Source organism: Hippocampus bargibanti, linkage group LG17 (assembly GCF_051943395.1).
Source record: "Hippocampus bargibanti isolate YZ-2025 linkage group LG17, ASM5194339v1, whole genome shotgun sequence".
Classification (NCBI taxonomy): Eukaryota; Metazoa; Chordata; class Actinopteri; order Syngnathiformes; family Syngnathidae; genus Hippocampus; species Hippocampus bargibanti.
Window position 1 is genome coordinate 6,857,415 of NC_142750.1, and position 24,842 is coordinate 6,882,256.

The 24,842-nt window shown below is 41.0% G+C and overlaps 2 protein-coding genes across 2 annotated transcripts; one reads left to right on the forward strand and one right to left on the reverse strand.

Annotated features, from left to right (window-relative positions):
- Positions 1 to 174: 174 nt before the first annotated feature.
- On the reverse strand, positions 175 to 14,411 carry hid1a (HID1 domain containing a). The gene is made up of 19 exons (XM_089019027.1): positions 14,260 to 14,411; positions 13,741 to 13,890; positions 12,396 to 12,566; positions 12,074 to 12,190; positions 10,487 to 10,593; positions 10,278 to 10,394; positions 8,557 to 8,764; positions 8,422 to 8,478; positions 8,208 to 8,348; positions 6,907 to 6,997; positions 6,667 to 6,818; positions 6,495 to 6,573; positions 6,247 to 6,411; positions 5,357 to 5,584; positions 4,493 to 4,629; positions 3,529 to 3,615; positions 3,351 to 3,442; positions 3,125 to 3,283; positions 175 to 2,288 (listed from the first exon to the last, which is right to left on the reverse strand). The coding sequence occupies exons 1-19, from the start codon at positions 14,323 to 14,325 to the stop codon at positions 2,225 to 2,227; spliced, it is 2,388 nt and encodes a 795-aa protein (XP_088875153.1). The 5' UTR covers positions 14,326 to 14,411; the 3' UTR covers positions 175 to 2,224.
- A 602-nt stretch (positions 14,412 to 15,013) lies between these two features.
- LOC148885448 (uncharacterized) lies at positions 15,014 to 16,732 on the forward strand. The gene is made up of 4 exons (XM_089018775.1): positions 15,014 to 15,232; positions 15,353 to 15,506; positions 15,730 to 15,844; positions 15,998 to 16,732. The coding sequence occupies exons 2-4, from the start codon at positions 15,490 to 15,492 to the stop codon at positions 16,205 to 16,207; spliced, it is 342 nt and encodes a 113-aa protein (XP_088874901.1). The 5' UTR covers positions 15,014 to 15,232; positions 15,353 to 15,489; the 3' UTR covers positions 16,208 to 16,732.
- The last annotated feature ends 8,110 nt before the right edge of the window (positions 16,733 to 24,842 follow it).

Sequence of the window (24,842 nt, forward strand, 5' to 3'; positions counted from 1 at the left end):
TTCACCTGTTCGCCCCCATTAAGCATAATTAAACATACAGGACAGCACGTGTGTTCATAGTGATTGACCAATAAAGGGCGCTAAAACGCCGACGCCGTCCCATTACTCACTAAGAACACATTAATTTGTTGTTTATTTATTAAAACATCGCACAAAACACAAAAATGGCATCAATCGCTTTTTTCAGTCGCTATACAACCATAAGCAATATACACATATGATTAAATAAGATATGGTGTAATATAATACATTTTGATTTATATGCCGCTTTCACAACTGCTGTAGCCTGTAGCTGTAAATATTAAATAATGATTATAGAATGAAGATACGTTTATCTTAATGCATATTATTTTTTTTAACTTTGAGGAGATTGAAAACACATTTTTGTGATTTAATTCTCTTTTGTGTAGGCCCACACATGGCGCTACTCCCGGAGCAATGAGCTAGCTAGCTACGGGGGTCGCTCACTTGCTAGCTTACTGTAATACAGTACTAGGAACAGGCACAGCTGCTGAAGATTTTTTTACCCCTTGGGCCCAAATGGGGTCATCTAAAATATTTCAAAATGTATTTTAGAATCTCAAAAATCTCAAAATGGCGGACGCGCTCGATTGACGCTACACAGCAGCAGCTAGCGCTCGTCTAGCGTCATCTGTGACTGCGATTCTAATTTGATGTGGTTTAATGTGACCTGTAGAGAGAGACATATCCATACTTTTCTCACTGCACTGAAGCAGAAAAAAACATGTCGTAAATAAAAAAAAAATGCTCAGCAGTGTTTCACTGTAAACATTGGAACATTTCTCAAGAAGTTAATTTTAAAATATGAAAAGATACACATCCCCAGTGGGATTGATGAAGGATAGGAGCAGTTCTCCGTATGAGTTAAATACTCATGCCATGCCATCAAGTTGAAGGGGTCATTTTGGCTCTTTTTACAACGCCTGTTCCCCAACACAATATTGCGGGGTCTAAAAATATGAAAATGTTCAAAGATAGTTGACAACATAATGAACCCTGTTTTGGAATGCTAGCAGGTTAAACAGTTTTTTTAAATGTCGCCGTGCTTCAAGGCAGGCAAACAGTGCCATCTTATGGCCAAAAAGTAGAAACAAAAAAAAAGCTTTGATTTAAAATGTTCTCAAAATATTTACTTACTGCATTTAGCGTTTGACACAATTCACACAGTAATATATAATAAAGTACAGTTTTGAACAAGCAATGTCAGAAACTAAACAACCCAGTGTAGTTTGTACTGTTGCATTAAAGGACGACCGACGTCTCCGGACAAGATGTGTCCATAATTTGTAAAATGGCTTCAAATGACTTCTACTGAGCGTATTTTAATAAGATTCCACCGCATATAGCTATATTTTACGTTTTAAGACTCGCTCTGAATATTCAGGAAGTCGTGTTTTTGAGTTGGTGACGAGTCCGTACGTGACATCACGAAAGGACCGCCCCCTGACCGAAAAAAGACACATTGTAGCAGTCCTTCCATCACGTCAATGTATTTTGCTGTACATGTTTGGTCTGAGAACCGTGTTGCACCCAAAAGCCGCCAGAAGAGGGCATCCAAACTCCATATAAGGAATTTATCAGCCTGTGGAAGCGGAGGTGGCCACTGGAGGTCGCCATTTTGTGCCTCTTTTTTTTTGGGTGAGAGATTTTCCCCCAATGTTGCCTCAAAATGGCACATATAATTCTTTAATCGATTGCAAACATGTATGCTTTCCTCTTCAGAACTATTTGAATCATATTCATAACTGGATGTGTAACAAGAAAGCATATTCTCCGAATCTGAAGCCATTGTTTTGATTCACAAGCAATGCAAGACGTCTTGGCGTGATGTCACGAACTGGGGGCGGGACTTTCTGAAAATGCCGAATTCGCAGCTCAATTTTTTTGCAGATTTTGGACACTTGAAGTCATTTTTATTGGTGTTTTGCATTTGACAAAAAATATCATACTGCGTGTTTTGGGTATTTTAGATGCTATAAAACGTTTTTCTGATGTCATTTAAAATACAAAAAAGTGACGTCGGTTGCCCTTTAACTTGACCTATCCCCGCCCCCCTTTGGCTAAAACTAAAAACAGCTGCACAGATCAGAACAACATGTAATGAGAGTTGCCTATAGAAAATATGTAACCGATAACGACCACTCGGCATGCGTCGTGAGGAGTATGAGGTGCTTTCAACACAGTCAGCTTCACGCTTTGTAGTCTACATCTTCTGAATCTCAAAGAGCCGCACGTCCGTGTCGTACCATATGGGAGGGTCCACATTTCTAGAGAAAAAAAGTGGGGGTACAATTATAAATTTGTTTCTTATTAACTCATTCACTGCCAGTTGTTCAAAAACGTGTCCACTTCCAGTGCCAGGGTTTTTGTCATTTTCACTCAAATTCCAGGAGCCACAGAATATTGAGTTTTAGGCCTACATAAACATTCAACACAGCGTTAGAAACCTTGGCTTAGATTCTCTTCTTTCATCAGAAAAAAAAAAAGAGTTAATTCCGAAGTTATATGGGTCTGAGCTTGAAGTGGGGGCGGATGTACAAAAAGGCAAATGCTGCCCCTCGTAGGAGGGAAAAACATTGCCAGAGGTCTGACAGCGCTTTATTGGCACCCCCACACTGCAAGAAAAAACTAATTCGGGAATGGCGTTCGACATCATGCTTTTCAATTCCCAAATAAATTCAAGAATGGGGGTAAATGAGTACATTGTAAATGCATAAAAGTTAAATATAACTGAAATTTGCTCAACACGAGTGCTGTACTAATCCAGTACTCCAAATGATTTACTATATGGGAACTCTCTTCTTTCATCAGAAAAAAAGAGTTAATTCCTAAGTTATATGTATTTGGAGTTATCTGAGCTTGAAGTCGGGGCGGATGTACAAAAGGCAAATGCTGCCCCTCGTGGGAAGGAAAAACATTGCCAGAGGTCTGACCAAAGCTTGATTTGCACCCCTCTGTAAGAAAAACCAAAACCTGAAGAAATTCGGGAATGGAGCTCCACATCATATTTTCAATTCCCGAAAAAATTTGGGAATGGCAATGAATGAGTTAAATTTAATCTGTTTGTACTTGGGGGGGGGGGGGGGTGCATGTCAGTACTCACCGTAGGTAGACCACCCCCCACATGTAAGTCCGAAACCACATGGCCGTGCCAGCGTTAGCTTGGTACTTCCGGATGAGGATGGGGTGAGGGACGGGCAGCAGGCCGACTAACGTCCCGTGCTGGAGAAACTTCAGTATCTCCGATTCATCTGTCAGACCCCTACCGACATAACATCAGCATGAATGTGTATTTCATCGCCGTCAAGGCAATTAAAGGCGTACAGTACTTGTCGATGCAGATCTTCTCCACTTGTGGAACCAACACCTGCAGCAGACGCATGATGGTCTGTAAGGGGAGCTTACATTTCCAGGAGAGAACCTGGGGAAAGGTCAAGACGACAAACCAGAGTTAAAAATGCTTTTGTTTTTCAGTTCTTGTGACAAAAAAAAAGTCTATTGACTTACCCACTCTGGTGTGGGAGTCCAATGCGATGTTGAAGAAACACTCGATAAACGGCTTCTCTCCATTTCTGCCTCGGTGTAGAAAACATCCTGCGAACAACCAAGAGTTACCGGGACACAATGTTTCCCTTAAAGGACAACCGACACCATTTTTTTGTTTCCTAAATGACATCAGAAAAAAGTTTTATAGCATCTAAAATACCCAAAACATGCAGGCTGATATTTTTAGTCAAATGCAAAACACCAATAAAAATGACTTAGTTTCCCAAAACTACTTCAAAATGACCTCAGAAAGTTTCAGTTTCAGAAGGTCCCGCCCCCTTGTTCGTGACATCACGCCGGGACATCTTGCCTTGCTCTAGAATCAAAACAATGGCTTCAGATTCGGAGAAGATGCTTTCTTGTTACTCATCCAGTTATGAATATGATTCAAATAGTTCTGAAGAGGAAAGCATAAATGTTTGCAAACGATTAAAGAAGTCCCTCCGTCTCATTTTGAGGCGTCTGGACTCCAATGTAGCGCCCAGAAAAATGCACAAGATGCCGCCCAAGCTCCGTTAGAAATGGGCTGATTTGTCTGCTGGGAATTTGTGTCAACTAGTATCAAATAGTAGTCTTGGTGCAAAGCACAACGATTCACCATCGCATTATTCATGTTTTTTTCCTTCTAATTTCATCATCAACACAAAGTTTTCAGACCAAACAAAGTACCCAAAATGCATGGTGTGTCGCTTTCGCGGTCAGGGGTGTTCCAGACGTGACGTCACGTCAGCATCGTCCTCAACTCAAAAACAAGACTTCCTGAATATTCAGCGCGAGTCTTGAAACGTAAAATATAGCTATATGCCGTGGGATCTTTGTAAAATACGCTCCGTAGAAGTCATTTGAAGTGATTTTACAAATTATGGACACAATTTGTCCGGAGGCGTCGGTTGTCCTTTAAGATCCAAAGCCATGTGCCACTGACTTCATTGTCTTTGCCCGATATGGATTCAGTGTCGCTGCTCCCGCCGGCTGTGATCTGCGCCGCGTTCTCCTTCTTGGGGACGGACACCATGGTACCGTCCTCCGACACCTGAGATTTCTCGGTCAGTTTGTCAATACCTGTAAAGAAATACACATATATACAGTGTATGTGTATATATATATATATATATATATATATATATATCATCTCCTTCAAACGTTGTATGTTCTTGATTCTAAAAGTACCATATTTTCCGGTGTATAAGGCACACTGGAGTATAAGGCGCACCCCCAATGAATGGTGTATTGTCAAACTTTTTCCATTTAAGGCGCATCAAACTATAAGCCGCTTCAATGAATGAAAAATGTTTTCAAAATATAATATATAAATCTATAAAAGTTTTACTTTTAGATATATAAGGCGCAACGAACTATAAGACACACCTTCAATCAATGAAAAAAAGTTTTACCAAATATAATATATAAATCTATAAAAGTTTTACTTTGTCCATATATAAGGTGCACCGGACTATAAGGCACACCTTCAATGAATATTTTTTTTTCAAATATAATATATAAATCTAGAAAAGTTTTACTTTTTCCATATATAAGGCGCACCGGACTATAAGGCGCTACAGTAGAGGCTGTGGTTACATACCATTTCTACAGGGAAATTCAGTCAGTGGCTGCGGAACGTAGTTGCATGACCTGTTATGGCTCAATATTACTTCACATATGAGGCACAGGGTCATCTTTTGGATTGGATTGGATTGGATATGCCTTTATTATATTATATTATATTTTGAAGAAAATCAAGCCTTTTGGGTGCACTTTAGACACAGGAAAATACGGTAGGTTGATTTACCAGGTAGAGCGACCAAGCTGGCCTTCAGCGTGCCAGGTTCCGCCGGCACGGCGGGTCGGGAACCTTCCATGGAGACGGTCTCCTGCGAGCTGGTGCGGGAAATAGCATCGGGCGACTTCCTCTTTCTCTGCAGAGCCTTCTGGATGGTGGCCGGGTCGGATGGAAGATTAGCTAGCTGGTGGAATATGTTCCGTTTGCGGATGATAGCGTACACCAGATTACAGTTCCCTGGGGAGGACAATCGTCCATTGACCAGGTTATTCATCAGACTAAAAAGTTTCCAAATATAAGGCACACCACATATGCCTAATAATAATAATAATAATAATAATAATAATAATAATAATAATAATAATAATAAAAATAATACATTAAAAGGCGTTACAGTAGAAGCTGGAGTTACGCACCACTTCTTCTAAAGGGAATGAATGAAGTCGTGGATTCTGACAGCTGTTGCTAGACTTGTTGTGGCTTAATATCACTTCACATATAAGGTGCACCGGCATATAAGGCACAGGGTCAAGAAAATCAAGACTTTTGGGTGTGCCTTATACACCGGTATTATATTATATTATATTATATTATATTATATTATATTATATTATATTATATTATAATAATATATATTATATTTATATTATATTATATTATATTATATTATATTATATTATATTATATTATATTATATTATATTATAAATACGGTATTCGTTTTCCGCCTATTCAAATTAGAAAAATCGATATAAATGCACAGGAAGACAAATGTAATATTGCGTATTTCCACATGCAATGTTCTCCCAGTGACAACTGCACAAGCGTTTTCTATATGTGGCCTTCAATGGAGAAAAAAATTGAACTCCTTTAAAATCATGATTAAGGGTCCCCCCTTACCATCAAACTGATATTGGATGATGTTGTTGAAGGCCTCCAGGAGGAAAAAGACAAGATGGTGGTTCTGGACAGCAGAGAACAGGAACCAGCTAGTGGAGAAAGCCTCCAGCAGGTGGAGCAGCTTATTGGCCGCCACCATTGAAAGACTTTTCAGATATGGCGACACTGAAAGGAAAAAAAAAAGAATTTTTCAAACTATTTTTATCGAAAAAGCTATAAAATCTATAACAATGAGCCGAATAAATCACCGTTCACCACGATGGTGAGCAGGCAGTCAAAGAGAGGCTGTAAACGTTGGTGGCCCGTGGTGATAATCTTATGGAAGACCTGCAAAAGCAAACAGCAGCGACAGCTGGTCGGCTCTCACGGGCAGGGAAAATTATCGGCCGGTCTCCATGGCGACGTGGTCGATCCTCTCACCACGATCAGTAGGTCGGCGTGCGTGCCCGTGAACACCGGGATGTCCATGGGCACGTGGAGAGCGTACGGCTTGTTCAGGCGCACGCCGAAATTCCTCTCGCCGCTCAGCAACAGCAGGATGAACACGCCGATGTGCATGAGGCCCACGCGGGCTACAGGCACACACACACACACAAAAATAAAATAAATATAACATGGCTTAAAATGTTTGGAGAACTGAAAACACACAAGAAGACTTACACTGGTCAGCTCGGGCATCATTAAGGTAGAAGAGAATTGGAACCAGAATATCCAGCACGTCGCTACTCTTGAGGACGAAAAAGAGGAATTTCTGGAAGTGGAAACACAAAAAAAAAGACGTCTTTTAATTTTGCTCAGATCAGATAAACTATTCATTCGTTAAAGTTTGAAATCATTCTGGTGTGTGTCCCCCCCCCCCCAAAAAAAAAAAAAATCCTTTTGAATATTGCTTTTGTTTTCATACAAACAAATGCGTGGTTCGCTAGTTGTCATTCACAGAACTAATATTGACTTAAATGCTATTAACAGCTTTTTGCGGGGACCGCTTCACATAAATAAATAAATAAATAAATAAACAGCTGAACGAATGAATAAAGTGAATAAATAAAGCTAAATATACAATTAAATAAATGGATAAATAAATAAAAAGATAGCTAACTATCTATTTGCAGTTGGATTTGTTTCTTGGATAGCTAGCGAGCTAGCTAGCTAGCTCGCTAGCTAGATAGATATATACAGATAGAGATAGCTAAATATCTAGCTAGCTTTTTAGCTAGCTAGATAGCTAGACACAACAGGTATCGCAACTACTGTCAGTAGACACCGACACCATTTTCCCCACTGTAGAAGTAACCCCAGTCTCTCCTGTAGTGCCTTATACTGTGGTGGGCCTCATATTTGAAAAACTTTGATATATTTATATGTGATATTTGGAAAACTTTTATCATTCATTGAAGATGAGCCTTATACTCCTGTGCACCTGATATATGGAAAAAGTTTGAAAACGCACCATTCATCGGGGGTTCGCCTCATACTCCTTATACACTGGAAATACGGTATAGCTAGCTAGCATAGCTAGCTAGATAACTAGATAGCTAGCTAGATAACTAGATAGACATATAGATAGAGATAGCTAGCTAGCTAGCTAGCTAGACACAACAGGTATCGCAACTACTGTCAGCAAACACCGACACCATTTTTACCCCCTGTAGAAGTAGTGCGTAACCCAGTCTGTACTGTAGTGTCTTATACTGCGGAGTGTCTTATATTTGGAAAACTTTTATATATTTATATGTTATATTTGGATTTTTGTTTCATTCATTAAAGTTGCGCCTAATACGCCTGTGCACCTGATATATGGAAAAACACACCATTCATTGAGGGTGCGTTTTATACTCCGGTGTGCCTTATACACCAGAAAATACGGTACTCTAAAATGCTTCTAAGCAGCTTTTATGCCATTTGTCACATGACAAATGTACAGTCTTGGCATATCTGGAAATAATGCAAATGTGAGTCACCTTATTGAAGTCGCAGAGCTTCCAGAAGAGTACCAGAAGCTCCTGATGGAACTGGATCTTTTTGGTGGAATTAGGCAGGTATGTTTGAGTCAAAGGGTTGGTGAGGAGACGGGCCAAACCTTTCAGTACAAAATCAAAGTCCTGGAGAAAAGACAAACAGAATCTTCAGGGACAACAAGTCATGTAACCTTCATTGCAATTGACCGGGTCATACTTCCTCTCTGTGAATCCTCGACAAATAATTCACAAACAAGTTTTCGGGGCCGGTGGACTGCGCACAGAGAGGGAATAATTATTCGAGTGAATCATCACCACTCAAACAGACCGCGGCGGTCTTTGTTCGCAAAACCTCATGTTCTTCCACACTGGATGGAGAAGACGGGCAATGCGAAGGCCCTCCGTCATGCTCCAGGGTCACAATGAGGATCTGCACGGCCTGCTCTACCAGCTGCTCGCGGTAGTCGGAGAACAGCAGGTGGTTGTAGGGGATGCCGTAGCCGACCGGGTCGTAGGCGCTCACCACGTTGAGCAGCGAGGTGAACAGCGGCAAAGCATGACTGCAGGAAAAAATATCACCGTCAATAGTGGAGGCCAATGTCAATGAAACCATAGTAATAGCATAGCATAGCATAGCATATTTGCAGTTGAATTTGTTTCTTCGTTATTTCCTAAATAAATCCCCCCTTTTCACCATCTCTGTGCTTCAAAGCCACACCTGATTTCAAAATATTTTTGTAGCGCCATCTCAGTTGCAAGGAACCATGTTGAAGTCAGCGGAGGGGTTTCATTTAGTTCAGACATAGTCTTGTCTCACAGTCAAACGTCTTTGTAAGCATTTCCTGGCAATTACAAACCTTTTGTGTTGGCCATTAATTCCTCTTGGATGTCACTTTATATATATATATATATATATATATATATATATATATATATATATATATATATATATATAGATATATATATATATATATATATACAGTAAAGTCTCGTTATATCGATAATCAAGGGAGTCCGAAAAAATATCGATATAACTGGGACTATCGATATATCCGACCCTGTTTGCATGTAATTTTCTCTGTGCGTGCATAGAAATAGTATCGATATAACCGGGACTATCGATATATCCGATATCGATATAACGAGACTTTACTGTATATATGATTTTTATTTATTTTGATTTATTGGTCAAGAACGCAGCAGTGAGGGGAGGTGGTGTAAACGTTAAAGAGACAGGCAGACAACAGAGAGTGAGAAAATGGAAACAGTGACATTTGGACTCCTTTCAACTTTGATAGTTCAAAAGCAGAGTGTCGACTGCAAGGTTAAAATTCCCATCAATCAGGCTCCACAACTAACCCGCACAAGCCATTTGTACACTTGATGCAAAAAGCTATCAACCCAGCTAAACAGAACACAATTGATGAGGAACTAGGTAAAATGATCGCAGAGAAAGCACCTACAAGGGATCATTCCTCAAGATGGTGAAAGAAGAAGACTACGTTCCTCATCAAAGACCATCAACGACCATCACAAAGGTCAATAAAATGACTTTATTACACAGTACAGTTTATTTCTTTAATTATAATACCATAGCACATTTATAATACATAAAATAAGGTATATTTTGTGTAGTTTTAAGGCTTACAAAATTAGAAAGTAGAAAATTATGTTTTATGGGGACCTGGGAACGGATTATTTTCATTTATACACACTTATATATATATATTTAATTAAATATATATAACATATATATTATATAATATATAATATAAATATATATAATTTTGCTTTATAAACAAGCAGAAATATTTTGGAAAAATGATTACATCTATTTATTTGACTGAAAATGCACAGGAAAAAATAACAGCAGAATGCCTTTTTTTCACTTTTATGCTTTTATGTTGTTTGACAAAAATTGAATGTAATAATGGTTATAATATCCGCAACATGACACTTGGCGGATTAATTCATGCCAGTGAAAGGCCAAGTAGACTATGTTTGGCCCAACACGTGCATATAAACATGAAGTGTGCACACACACTCACACACATACAGCATCTGTTGGTTTACCGATTCTCAGTGGAGCAGAAGAAAGTCACCCAGGGGTTGAGGATGTGGTTGTCGGTGGAAGGCGGCAGGTACATGACCTCGGAGAAGCAGGTGAGCAGCAACCTCAGCAACTCGGTTCTAACCGGCATCAAATTAAAACGGACGACAAAAATAAGTCAAAAGCGAACCTGAGAAAATGAGTGAAAAGACCAAGTAGAAGTCCAGCCGACCGATTCAAATCATGGATGTAGTTGAGAGGTGGTGACTGCGCGAAGCCCACTCCAGCTTCCCAGATGTATTCACAGCTGTCTATGGCGTGCAAGTTCTCCACAGAGTCCTGCAACATACGTAAGCCAAAAATGAGATGTTAAAGTACTTGCAATCACTCTTTTTTTTAGTTGGTGTTCATTCAAATTGCTGTGGAATCAAAATTGAGTGGCCAAAAATACCGTATTTTCCAATGTATATGGCACACCCAAAAGCCTTCATTTTCTTCAAAACATGACCTTGTGCCTTGTACGCAAGTGAAAGTCGTGGGTAACCCCGACATTTCTATATTTATATACAGTGACACCTCGGTTTACGTACCCCTTGGCTTACGAACTTTTCGGTTTACGAATGTTAAATTTATGAAAATTTTACCTTGGCATACGAACTTTTTTCGGGATACACAAGGATCTGACTCAATGAGTGATGTGTCGTTTGTCTTCTAACAACAAAATGGCAGCCGACTGTTTTTGTCCTTTATTCCCCGCCCCCTGTCGTCGGTTTAAGCCATGTGATTGGTCAAGAACGCAGCAGTGAGGGGAGGTGGTTTAAACATTAAAGAGACAGGCAGACGACAGTGACAGAATTTCAACTTTGATAGTTCAAAGGGAGAGTGTAGACAGCAAGGTTAAAATATCCCATCAATCAGGCTCCAGAAACAACCCACACAAGCCATCTGTACACTTGATGCAAAAAGCTATCAACCCAGCTAAACAGAACACAATTGATGAGGAACTTGATAAAATTATCACAGAGAAAGGACCTACAAGGGATCATTCCTCAAGATGGTGAAAGAAGAACGCTACGTTCCTCATCAAGTGTTTAATGCTAATGAAACCGGCCACTCCATTCCATCAAGCCATCAACGGCCATCACAAAGGTCAATAAAACGACTTTATTATACATTAGTTTATTTCTTTAATTATAATACCGTAGCACATTTATTATACATAAAATAAGGTATATTGTGTGTCGTTTTAAGGCTTACAAAATTAGAAAGTAGAAAATTATGTTTTATGGGGAACTGGGAACGGATTATTCTCCTTTTAATGGTTTCCCATGGGAAATTAATTTTTGGGATACACACTTTTTGCCTTACACACTGGGAACCAATTAAGTTTGTAAGCCAAGGTATCACTGTATTTTATTTATTGCGGGTGCGCCTTTTACTCTGGTGCACCTTATACATCGGAAAATAAATAAGACACAGGACATTTTGATCTTTGTGTCAGTTAAGCAATCATTTCCCACTAAGACAATAACACAAGGGCGAACGGTGGCGATTTAATTGCACGGGAACGCACAGAGCGAGAACCCATTCAGTCAGACCAACAACATTCCTTTAGTCCCATTAGCGTCAAAGCACTCTTCCTGTTATGACTGACGGTGTCGTCACTCACACGGCGTTTCGATTTTTCAACCCAACTCGGACAACTGGTTTAGTAGGGTGCAAAAAAAGAAACATTGCGCTGGATTAAATAAAAATATGGCAGGTAATAATGTGATCTGTGTTCACAATGATCATCAGGGAGTGGAAAGGAAGGACTTACCGGGCCTCTTCTGTGGCTGTGCACGGTGAAATCGGGACAGAAAAGCAAGTCAGCGACGGCGAGCAGGAGCGACTCGGCCAGTGGGCGAGCGCCTTCGTCGTCATCCAGCTCCTCTGCCTACAATTAAACACAGCTTGACTATCCATCCATCCATTTTCTATCGCTTTATCCGGGGTTCATGAAAAAAAGTGATAATTTCCTCCTACGGCTGGAATGAGGAAGCAATGCTCATTGTTTATGTCATCAGAGTGAGGCAACCAAAACATATCCTCACAAATTGCTTTTTTAAATGTATGTATTTATGGGTTTTTTTTCTACTCACCCCGGCTCGGCCAGCACCGGGCACGGTGGACCAGAAAAACCCCCTCCAGTCCTGGTCCTCAAAGATATAAGGGAGGATGCGCGTCAGGATCCGTGTGCAGTTCAGGACCACCTGCTTCTCTCTCTCGCCAGGGCAGCCCGAGTCGGCGCCCTGCACCAATTTTTCCACAGCCTGTGGATGAGTGCCACAAAACATGGCCGATGGATCATCAATGGTTTATTTCAAACTTTACTGAATTTAACATAAGTTTTCTTCAGTCACAAATGTTTTGTCTTGTGAATGTTCCTGAGCTCTTTTCTGAAGCTGAAACCCTCGAATGGTCGTCACCTGAGCACTGAGACACTGCAATTTTGGTCAACATTAAAGGACAATCGACACCATTTTTTTGTTTCCTAACTGACATCAGAAAAACGTTTTATGGCTTTTAAAATACCCAAAACACGCAGGCTGATATTTTTAGTCAAATGCAAAACACCAATAAAAATGAGTTAAAGTGTCCCAAAACTACTTCAAAATGACCTCGGAGATGGCGAGTTTCAGAAGGTCCCGCCCCCTTGTTCGTGACGTCACGTCAGGACGTTTTCCCTTGCTCTAGAATCAAAACAGATTCGGCTTCAGATTCGGAGAAGATGCTTTCTTGTTACTCATCCAGTTATGAATATGATTCAAATAGTTCTGAAGAGGAAAGCATAAACGTTTGCAATCGATTAGAGAAGTCATTTTGTATCAATTCGAGCCATCAGGATTGCAGTGTAGCATCCCAGAAAATGCACAAGATGGCGCGTAAGCTCCGTTGGAAATGGGAATTTGTGTCAACTAGAATCAAATAGTAGTCTTGGTGCAACACACAACGATTCACCATTGCGTTATTTATGTGTTTTCCTTCTAATTTCGCCATCAAGATGTATCAACAAGAAGTTTTTAGACTAAACAAAGTACCCAAAATGCATTGTGTGTCGCTTTCTCGGTTAGGTGCGTTCCAGACGTGATGTCACGGTAGGCGATACGTTCTCTTCCCAGGGTGTAAAACAATCACATTAGGGTTAATGTGTTGCATGTTTATTTTATCTTGAGACAACGTACCCCTAATACATCCTGGTACTCGCGGTACAGTAAATAAATGCCTGCGTCCACTCCATACACAAATCACTTCTTTGTAGTAAAGTGTATTTTAGTCAGGGGCGACCTTGGGCAGGAGTCAGGAAGTGGAAAAGAAAGCAGTAGAAGGGAAGTGACTCACTTCTTTCCACATCTGAGACCGTGACATTGTTCGGAACCATTGATCCGTAACGCAGTTTCCCCTCAAAAAATCCGGTAAAGCCAGCAATCTGCATGTTGTATTTACCTTATAACACAGGGTGGCTAAATTAGAAGGGGACTCCTCTCGTAGAGCCCTGATCTCTGCTGCTGGAACCAGAGCAAAGACATCCTGGACTGTGGTGGTACTGTCTGCCCAGAACTGGTCCCAGAAGGCATCATCTGTGGCTTCCACTGGCTGCAAAATATTAGCAATTGTTAAATAAACAGAAAACTAGAAATCCCTTAGGCTTTCCAGTGCACCGTGTATCTATTGTGTGGCCTCCCCGGTGAGTGATGACGACAATGTCAACATGATGCACCTGCCGCATCCATGTCAACGCCGTGCAACTTTGATTTAACCAGGCAATCATTTTGTCCAAATATGTTGCATGACAGCAAATAACATTATCACCATGCTGGTAACGTGGCGTATTCCACTTGAATATGGTCTCACATTCGAAGAAACGCCAAATGATTATTTAACATGGTTAAACGCAACAAGGGGACACTGTGTTTTGAACGCGTTGTCTGATTATGTGCTCGTCGCATACAACAATCGTCTAACCTGCGTTTTTGTTGTCAGCTGAATCACTGCTTTCCTGAAGTTCAGTTTTGAGTCGGTACTGCCCATTGTCGAATTTCTATCGAAGATATGAATGATAATATAACGAATTGCTCTGATGCCGCAGAGGATCCTTGTTAATCGACTCTCCGTCCTTTGCCTTGAGTCATCGGAAAAAGGGGCGGGGTTATGTTTTGCTATTTTCACGTTCGTCGATCATTGGTTGATCACTTCCGTGTTTTGAATGACGTCAATGAGTTATTTCGAAAATTTCACTCATTTATTATTAATGTTACTGTGTGTAATTTAATTTGTATTAATTCCGATGAATTGTTTATTCAAAATTAATACAATTACGAGAACAGCTACTGATGCGTTTAATGGTTGTTTTTGTAAACAACGACATCTTTCCAATAGTTTTCTTAATCACCCTTAAATTCAAATACTTTTGACGTTAAATAGCGTCCTTTCTGTTTTCAATTAAAATAAAACAAACAATTAAACAGACAGTTGCATGAAATTGATTAGGTTAGTACTCAATTGATTCTTCCAATCAATCCGTCAATGTGCTCAACAATCATTGTATGAAATGCTTTTTAAAAGATACAGCAAAAGCACCAAAACGATAAATTACTATTGGTGACGTTTTTGTTTGCTATCTTGTGTTATTATCTGAAAGAAACCCCAAAGAAACGAAAACGGAGATTTCATTTTCCAACATGACTTGAATGCGTCAATGAAGGTCTCCGCGCAGGCGCACTACGATGTAAACACAAACGCAGCGGCTGGTCATGGTCGCTAACGATAAGTATTAGCTTGTAGGATTTCAACACGAAAAGCTTTTTAGTTCGAACTAGTTCTTCGAGTGTGTGGATATTAAAAGGCTGTGAAGGAAATCATTTAAAACGTGATTTAACAGATGACCGTTAGGTGGCTACTTTTCGCTGATCCGCGTCTAAGCTAACGTTGTTAGCTGGTGAGTGACGAAGAAGAAAAGGAGCTTGTGATACAACATTAGCCATTACGTGATGTAAAATATCAGCGGATTTTCATATACACACACCGATATATACACTGCGTCGTTTCTCTCTCGTAGTAATGGCTAATTTTATCACCTAAAACCCAATTGGAGACCCAGTTAGATACGCTGACAAATGCAAGCTAACTGCTAGCGAGGTTATTGGACAGAGACGAAGATCCCCGAAGGAATTCATTGACATTTATGGTCATCACATGTTGACTGAAAGCAGGTGAGTGATTCGTTCGGCGATTAATTAATAGAAGCTCACGCGTTTACATGTCCAGTTGATTGCGTCAGTAGCCTGGCGGTCATTCGCGTAAGCATTGATTAGCAAGTGATCAGGATAATTTTAAATGTCACCCTATGGATCAGGCATCTGTAAAGGTTGAGGTTAATGTATTTAATTATACCAAGTTCATAGAACTGATTGTGTATGTTTGTTTGTTCCACAGGAAAAGGCAGCACAGTGGTGGTGATGAGCGTGGTCACCTGGTTCCACAAGCGAAACGGCCGAACCAAGCTGACCCACGCTCCCCCGAGCCGGGACGAGATGCCTGGGATTCAGAGGTACACTTAAAAATGGACTCTCTATGCAAGCTGGCCACATACTACTGTGGGGGACATCAAATGTGAAAAAAAAAGGGGGGGGGGGGGGTCAGTAGCTGTGACGCAACTTTTGTATAATGCATACCGGATTGACCAGGTACTGTTTTGTTTCAGTGGTCCAACAGCTCCAGTAGCATCAGCAGTCTGGAGCAGACATCGGGCAGCTCCAGCGGCAGCCGTTGCGCCGCCGGACCTTGTAGCCCCCTCAGCTGCAGTGACTCGTGCGACCCGCCGGCCTGCTATCTTCACATCAACCGCATCCTGAGGGAGGCGCATTTCCAAAGCCTGCAAAGCCGCTGCCAAACGCGAGAGATGCGGATGTGATCTCGCGATATTACCTGATTAAGAGATCAAGAAGGGGAAAGAATCAGCAATAATTTAAGAACCATGACCAAACTCATGCTAAATGCTAACATTGGACGGGAGCTGCCAAAATGACAAGTTTAGGGCAAGTGGCTTTGACGATTTTTGGGTGGTTCTGAAGTCTCAGGGAGGTCGTAGTTGAGAACTTTTCTGCGCTTTCTCCATTGTAGTTAGATCCAAGACAACGATGGAAAGTCCCGAGTTGCACCTTTCATAGTGGCTTCTTTTCACTTGTTCTTCCTGTTTGGTGAATAGAACGACTACTAAACAAGTTAAAATGCTCATGGCGGCCCACCATGAGTGCCTGTCCATTCAGGTTTGTGCACTGTTGATCCGAAAAGCCAGGAGGAAGCTCAGCCTTTCTTTCCATCAGCAGCATTTTCTCTTCTTTTTCTTCTTGTATTTGTGTACATGAACTTAACATGACTTTGACACTGTTCTTGTAAATCATTTCAAAATTAAAGTTTTGGGTTTTTTTTGGAATAATTTTCTGCTTTCATGTCGATGCAACTATCTTTTATTTCCTTTCCTACATCAAAAACGAATAGGCAACTGTCCTGATCCCTCGCAGTCTCACTGAATGAACGAGTGGCCACGCATTGAGCGCCTCACTAATGAGCTCTGACCTGTATGTTAGGCGGGAGCAGCTGAAGACTTTAATTAGCACACCGCGCGTCCTTGTCTTAACCCGCACAATTACAGATCCCCCGCGTATTAGCGTGACCCATGTCGCCATGGTGACCCCCGCATTCACGGTTGATGCCGCATCAGAGATGACGAAGGCGTGAGGTATTTCTCTAATTCGTTACGGTATTAGTAATACACAAAGTCAAATAAGGCATTCATATTGATGCTTGTTTTTTTTTTGTTGTTGAAATATGCTCCTTCGCCCGAGTGGATCTTAAGAAATAGTGTTAATCACCAGGATGACATTGGCACAGCAAATATAAAATATATGTGTACTGTAATAATACATTTTAATTTGACAATGTAGTAGCAATATATAGATTAAGAAAACCAAACATTTCCAGAAAAAAAACATCCTTTTATAAAAAAAAAATAGTCATATATAAAACCATTAAAATGGTTTTATATATGACTATTTTTGGCTTTTGTCATGTTATGGCTATGTATGTTATAATGGATTTTTTTAGCCGCTCGTCAATAGGGAAACATCCTGATTTTACAAAAATGATGTGAAATTCTTAGATTTTAATAAAATCACTAAATTGGAATTTTATAGGAAGAGCAAGAGAGAACCATATAATAATAATACATTTTATTTATTAGCACTTTTCAAAACTCTCAAGGTCACTTTATAGTCACAGGATTTTTCTGTGGGTGAGCAGCGGCAGCCACACGTGCCAGCGTTCACTCGACCCAGAAGTAACTCAAATAGATAGAAAGCTAGCTATATAGCTATATAGCTAATACAGAGCTAGCTAGATAGCCGCCCAGGGAGCTAGATAGCAAATAGCTAGCTAGCAAGAAGCCAGCCACAATTGTCAATTATCGATTATTACCTTCTCCAAAAATAACTTCAACTAAAAGAGCCGGATATTTTTAGTCAGCCGAGCCAAAACAACCGGCTCTCTGAAAAGAGCCGAAATTCCCATCACTAAAGCGTACAGCACTCGAAATGCTCAGCAGGGGGCAGCACACTGCCTCATTTTGACAAATTCACCGAACGACATTGAAGATATTCACTCATAATCTCTCCCAAACACGCACGCACAAACACATACACACAGACTTCCTATGAGCACACAGATATGAAGGTGTGCGGTGATGAATGACCCAAATCATTCGAGTGAAGAGGCAAAAGAGAGTTAAACGAACTGTCCTTGTTCTGGGGTCTATGTATGCGCATATATTGTAAGATTTTTTTTTTTACCATGGCCAGCAGAAACAACGGAGAAAAAAAATGGGTTAGTCATGTCTCCTTTTTTGGGCCATGTCTTTTGGTATCAGATCCTCATCTCTAGTCTCAAAGACAAGAAAAATTGCTGGAATTTTGCCGCGTCTGCTTTCACCTTCAACTTTCAAGCTCTGCGAAACACCTCGTTCCTTTCAAGTTTACAGAATCTGAGTCCTTTGGTGTTTTGACTGTAACCAAAATATCACGGCTAACGCGATGGAAAGCTCAATCCGAGCTCCCTTTTTTTTGCCAAGATGTGTTTGGCCGGCTGCTGCCTGGCATAAGGCGCCCGTTGCCTTCTGCGTCTGTGAGGTTTTCCACGCCAAGCCAAACATCTGCTTTGCTTCTTCTTTGCCGCCATTTTTCTTCGCTTCGCTATCAGAGGAGAAGACTCGCCCGCCATGCGAAGAATTAATGACCCGGCGCGCATGTTAGCGGTGCCCTGTTGCCCCCGTCCTGGCTGGCGTAGCAGAAAGACGAGGGGACGCAGGGGATGGCACTCCGCGGTTGGACAAGGAGATTGAGGGTTGAGCGTGTTACGATTCCCGATAATTTGGCAGGATGACAGTCAAGAGGGAAAGAGAATTTGAAACTTTGTTTTCATGACACGGACTATCATCTACTGAATATATGAATATGAAGTCAAATGTATTGTCATCGGGTGTTTTGCAGTCACCTGGTCCGATCGGTAAATTAACTCATTCACTGCCATTCACAAATGTATTCGGGAATTAAAAATATAACGTAGAGCGTTATTCCTGAATTTGTTCGGGTTTAGGTTTTTTTTCACGCTTGGGTGCTGATAAAGCACTGGCCAGACCTCTGGCAATGTTTTTCCCCTTCCACAAGGAGGCAGCATTTCCCTTTGTTCCATATTAGCGCTTTGTTCCAGCTTCAGCTGTTGTAAAGCGCGATATAAACCAATATGTATGTATTGCATTGTATTTTGGACAGCCACCCTCATTTCAAGCTCATATAACTCCAGGCAAATATAATTTAGGAATTAACTCTTCTGATGAAAGAAGAGAGTCTAAGGTTTCTAACGCTGTATTTCATGTTTATGTAGTCCTAAAACTCAATATTCTGTTGGTCCTGGAATTCATGTGATAATGACAAAAACCCTGGCATTGGAGTGGCCACATTTTTGCACATTGTCTGGCAGTGAATGAGTTAAGCTTTAAAGGACAACCGACACCTCCATACAAGTTGTGTCCATCACTTGTAAAATCACCTCAAATGACTTCTACTGAGCGCATTTTACAAAGATTCCACCGCATATAGCTATATTTTACATTTTAAGACTCGCGCTGAATATTCAGGATGTCTTGTTTTCGAGTTGAGGACGATGCCCTAAGTGACGTCACGGAGGGAATGTCCGTGACCGAGAAATCGACACACAATGCATTTTGGGTACTTTTTTTCACCTGAAGACACAGTGTTGATCGTGAAATTAGAAGGAAAACTACATAACGCGATGGTGAATCGTTGTGTGTTGCAGCCAATTGCGGTAGCACGCATAAAGAAGGTGTGAGTTGACACAAATCAGCCCATTTACAACAGAGCTTGTGCGCCATCTTGTGCATTTTCTGGGCGCTACATTGGAGTCCAGACGCCTCAAAATGAGACGGAAGGACTTCTTTAATCGATTGCAAACATTTATGCTTTCCTCTTCAGAACTATTTGAATCCTATTTATAACCGGATGAGTAACAAGAAAGCATCTTCTCTGAATCTGAACTCTCTGAAGCTATTGTTTTGATTCTGGAGCAAGGCAGTGGGTGACCAATAGTGACGTCACGAACAAGGGGCCGGGACTTTCTGAATTTGCTCAATTCCAAGCTCATTTTGTGGCAGTTTTGGGACACTTTAAGTCATTTTTGTTGGTGTTTTGCATTTGACGAAAAATATCAGCCTGTGTGTTTTGGGTCTTTTAGATGCTATAAAACGTTTTTCTGATGTCAGTTAGTGAATCAAAAAAATGGTGTCAGTTGTCTTTTAAAAAAATGTCACTAGTTTCCTCGTATTTTTTCCCTTCACATTTTTAAACTTTAAACTATAACAACGGACTGAAAGACCACCCTGCGTTCCGAAATAATGCCCCAATTAAAGATTCCACTCCCCTCCACATAACTCACATTTGGCGCTGGAGTGCTTTCCGACAGTTCAAAAGCAAACAACGTCCGACTGACTTGACATTGAAAGGTCGTAAAAGTATGACCTGTCGTACGGTTAAGGGGGTATTTAAAATAGATAAAAAGACCCCGGCCGGCTGTTACGACTTGCGTAAAAGCTCGATGACCTTCTTCTTGACTTGTGTACAAATCCATGGACGCCCGCCGGCCCTCAAAATCCCGTTAGCCGACGCCGTGCGCTGGCTCATTTTAGCCTAGATTAGCGTCATAGCCTAAACACACAGCTGATAAATATTTCCCCACACACACGCACAGAAAGCAAAGTGGTAAGTGTCATTCGAGGTAGCCAGTGACTCCAACGCATCACTGAGATCACCGACAGGCTTGGCGTGCTCGGGTCAGCGTCTATTTTACAACCCCCTCTGCCCCCCCCCCCCCCCCCCCCCCCCCCCCCCGACCTCCTCCGCCCATTCAATTTCACACAATGTGCTCCGGAGACAATGTACAGTAGACTGTTTTCATTGCGCGGCCCGAGTCATAGTCAAGGCCTCTATCGATCATCATAAACGTTCGCCTGTAGAAAGCCGCTGAGCGCGGTCTTTTTGTCCCTCGCGCCGCAGACTTTTATAGCCGCTGTTAGCTAAAAAAAAAAACACGACTCGCTTTCAAACCGTTCAAGCAGGTCACTTACATTCCGACGACAAAAAGACCACATTTGAATGTGTTCTGTCTACTGTGACCAAAGTGAGCAAAATGGTTGGATAGCAATAAAATATCCATGAGCGATTATCTTGTGTTGCCAGGTCGGTTATCTCATTCACGGCCAGATGATGAGCAAAAATGTGTATTCTCCAGTGCCAGGGTTTTTTTTGTCATTTTCTCTCAAATTTGCAGGACCCACAGAATATTGAATTTTCAGGACGACATACATAAACAATCAATACAGCGTTAGAAAAGACTCCTCTTTCATCCCCACAAAAAGTTCATTAGTAAGTTATATGGGTCTGGAGTTATCTGCTCTTGAAATGGGGGTGGCTGTACAAAATACAATACAATACATGCATATTGGTGTATAATAATAATAATAATAATTCTTTCAAAACTCTCAAGATCACTTTACAGTCACAGGATACGTTTTTCTGTGGGTGAGCAGCGTCAGCCACACGCGCCAGCATTCACTCAACCCGGAAGTAACTCAAAAAGCTAGCTAGATAATAGATAGCTATGTCATGATCTGGTTGGCGACCAGCGGGTAGCGACGTCAGCCCTGCCTGCAGCCTCGCGGGTGCTGGTCGTTTAATCATTGACACTTAAAAGGACACCCGGCGCGACCATCCGGTGCCGGTTCATTGTTTTTTTGCTGCTTGTTTGCTGCATGCATTGTGTACGTGTTTGTTTAACCTTGGCAGACTTATACTTTTGGTCTTCTTTTGCTACTTTGTATTTTTTCCATTCAGATGATTTTGATGTTTTACATTTTGTTCCTGCTGACTTTATTTTAATACAATTTGTCAAACAAACTCCTGTTCCCCCCTGCCTGCTTTTTGGGATCCGAACCCGCCATCACCACCTCACAAAACGTGACAAGCTAATAATAATAAAAAATATAATAATAATAATTATTATTATTGTTATTATGATTATTAATATTATTATTATTATATTTCATTTCTAAGCGCCTTTCAAACTCTCAAGGTCACTTTACAGTCACAGGATAAGTAATAGATAGCTGATAGATAGCTATCAAGAAAGGTAGCTAGTTATCCAGCTAATAGCGTTTTTATCCATAATCTGGCACTGAATGAGATGAGAGACAAGTTTACATAATAATAATAATAATAATAATAATAATAATAATAATATAGCGCTATGACTACATAAACATTCAATGCAGCGTTAGAAACCTTTGCCTCTCTTCTTTCATCAGAAAAAAAGAGTTGATTCCCAAGTTATATGGGTCTGGAGTTATCTGAGCTTGAACTGGGGGTGGCTGTACAAAATACAATACAATACATACATACTGATTTATATAGCGCTAACAACTGACATGGACAAAAGGCAAATGCTGCCCCCTCGTGGGTGGAAAAAAAACATTGCCAAAGGTCTGACCAGCGCTTTATCAAGACCCTCCAGCAAGAAAAAAAAACAAAACAAATTCACAAATGGCGCTCTACATCATGCTTTTCAATTCCCGACTAAATTCGGATTGACATTGACTGAGTTAAAAGTCATATTCTGATCATCCCAATCTGCTACGAAAAAAATAACACAGCCAAAATGGCGGTCCAATATTTATAATCGCAAATCCTTTCCAAGTTTGACCAAAGCGCTTGTGACACCAATCTGTGTGTGGGGGGTGATTCAGAGTACACACCACACGATAAGAAGAGTAAAAATCACACAATCAAATGATTTCGTTGCCGTTTTAAAAATCAGATGTTAAAAATCGCTTGATGCTAACCCCGCTTTAAGCTCATCGGTGACTGCAGTCGACATCTTGTCATGTTTTCGGGTTACAGGAGTGCCACCGCTAAGCTGCTAAAGAGGACCAAAGATCGGCGCCTCTCGCAGTGACCGAGGTAAAATTTCTTGCGTTTGGACTATAAAAGTCAGGAAGAGATACACTCGCACTTAAATAGCGGCCCATAATTTGCCCATCTCACTGTATTATCCTAATTGAACCCATGAGCGGCCAAGCGGCCATCAATAAGCTGAGCTCATCTTGCAAATTAATAAAACATGGCACCTCACCAATCCGACAGTACGCCCGAGTTACTTAGACCCACTAGAGGAGAGTGTTTCGAGTCACCGCCAAACAAAATGGAAGCGCAATAAAATGTTAGCGTTGGGCTCGGCGGCGGAGATGACTTCTTATGGCTCTCGACGCCCCGCCGTGATTCCCTAGATGAGCGCCATTTCCGCCTCGCTAACTCTGTCTTGCAAATGATCATTCATCAGCCAACTGTTTAAAAAAAAGGGAGACCTAACAAAATGGTCACACAGAGACATTCGAATAAGCAAAACACCCTGACACACAAAGTTTACAGTAGGAATGGATTAAGGCACTTCCATGCAAAACACATCTTAACTTACAAAACAGAAAATAATAGCGGTCTGAATACATGATATTTAACACAGCTGCTTTGTGTTGAAAAACAAAGCCTCACAACTACAGCGATACCTTGGCTTACGAACTTAATTGGTTCCCAGACAGAGTGTTAAGGCGAAGTGTGTATCCCAAAAATTAATTTCCCATAGGAAACCATTAAAATGAGAATAATCCGTTCCCAGGTCCCCATAAAACATAATTTTCTACTTTCTAATTTTCTAAGCCTTAAAACTACATAAAATATACATTATTTTAAGTATGATAAATTTGCTATGGTATTATAATTAAAGAAATAAACTGTACTATATAATATAGTCGCTTTATTTACCTTTGTGATGGTCGTTGATGGCTTGATGGAATGGAGTGACCGGTTTCATCAGCATTAAACACTTGATGAGGAACGTAACCTTCTTCTTTCACCATCTTGAGGAATGATCCCTTGTAGGTGTTTTCTCTGTGATAATTTTATCTAGTTCCTCATCAATTGTGTTCTGTTTAGCTGGGTCGATAGCTTTTTGCATCAAGTGTACAAATGGCTTGTGCGGGTTATTTGTGGAGCCTGATTGATGGAATATTTTAACCTTGCAGTCTACACTCTGCCTTTGAACTCAAAGTTGTCTATCAAAGTTGAAACGCGTCCAATTCACCGTTTTCTATCCATTTTCTCATTCTCTCTCTGTCGTCTGCCTGTCTCTTTAATGTTTAACGGCCTCACTCTCTCTCTGTCTCTCTGTCTGTAACCCCCACCCCCTCACTGCTGCGTTCTTGACCAATCACATGGCTTTAACCGAAGACTGGGGGCGGGGAATAGAGGACAAAAACAGTCAGCTGCCATTTTGTTGTTAGAAGAACGGGAACACATCACTCATTGTGGCGCTCCGTGTGTATCCCGAAAAAAAAGTTTGTATGCCACGGTGAAATTTTCATAAATTTGACATTCGTAAACCGAAAAGTTCGTAAGCCAAGGGGTTCGTAAACTGAGGTATCACTGTAATTAATTTCATGGGTAGAAGTACCACTGTATGGTCAAGAAAATTTGGGGCTGGAGTTCCCCTTTACAGTCATGATAAAGTCCGCGAAAGTACCGGGCGGATTTTTCAGCTGCGTTTTTGGACGATATTTGATTTCCACCCGACGTTTCGCGTGATGCGGGAGACATTGAAAGCGGCGGTTCTCGTCATAAGACCTCCATTTTAATAACAACGAATCCTGGAGGGCCGTAAAAAGAAGTGAGAGGTTATTAAAGACATCTATCAAGTCCACGGGGCCAACGATCACCCCTTTGTTGAACGTGAAAGCAAGGCCATGGCGACTCATCGCTACTTCTCTTTCTTTCTACCGCAGCACCAATAACAACAACAACAAAATCCACACTGGATGATAAGGAACTTCCAAAGGGGAATTCTAAAGCGCCATTGCCCTCAGAGGGAAAGATTTA

Excerpts from the sequence above, each read along its gene's own strand:
- hid1a (XM_089019027.1), bottom strand. The coding sequence starts at position 14,325 with ATGGGCAGTACCGACTCAAAACTGAACTTCAGGAAAGCAGTGATTCAG. Across the intron at positions 6,819-6,906 it reads TGATGCCCGAGCTGACCAGT|CCCGCGTGGGCCTCATGCAC; the intron begins GTAAGTCTTCTT and ends GTGTGCCTGTAG. Across the intron at positions 6,412-6,494 it reads GCTCACCATCGTGGTGAACG|TGTCGCCATATCTGAAAAGT; the intron begins GTGATTTATTCG and ends TTTTCCTTTCAG.
- LOC148885448 (XM_089018775.1), top strand. Across the intron at positions 15,845-15,997 it reads GAGATGCCTGGGATTCAGAG|TGGTCCAACAGCTCCAGTAG; the intron begins GTACACTTAAAA and ends GTTTTGTTTCAG.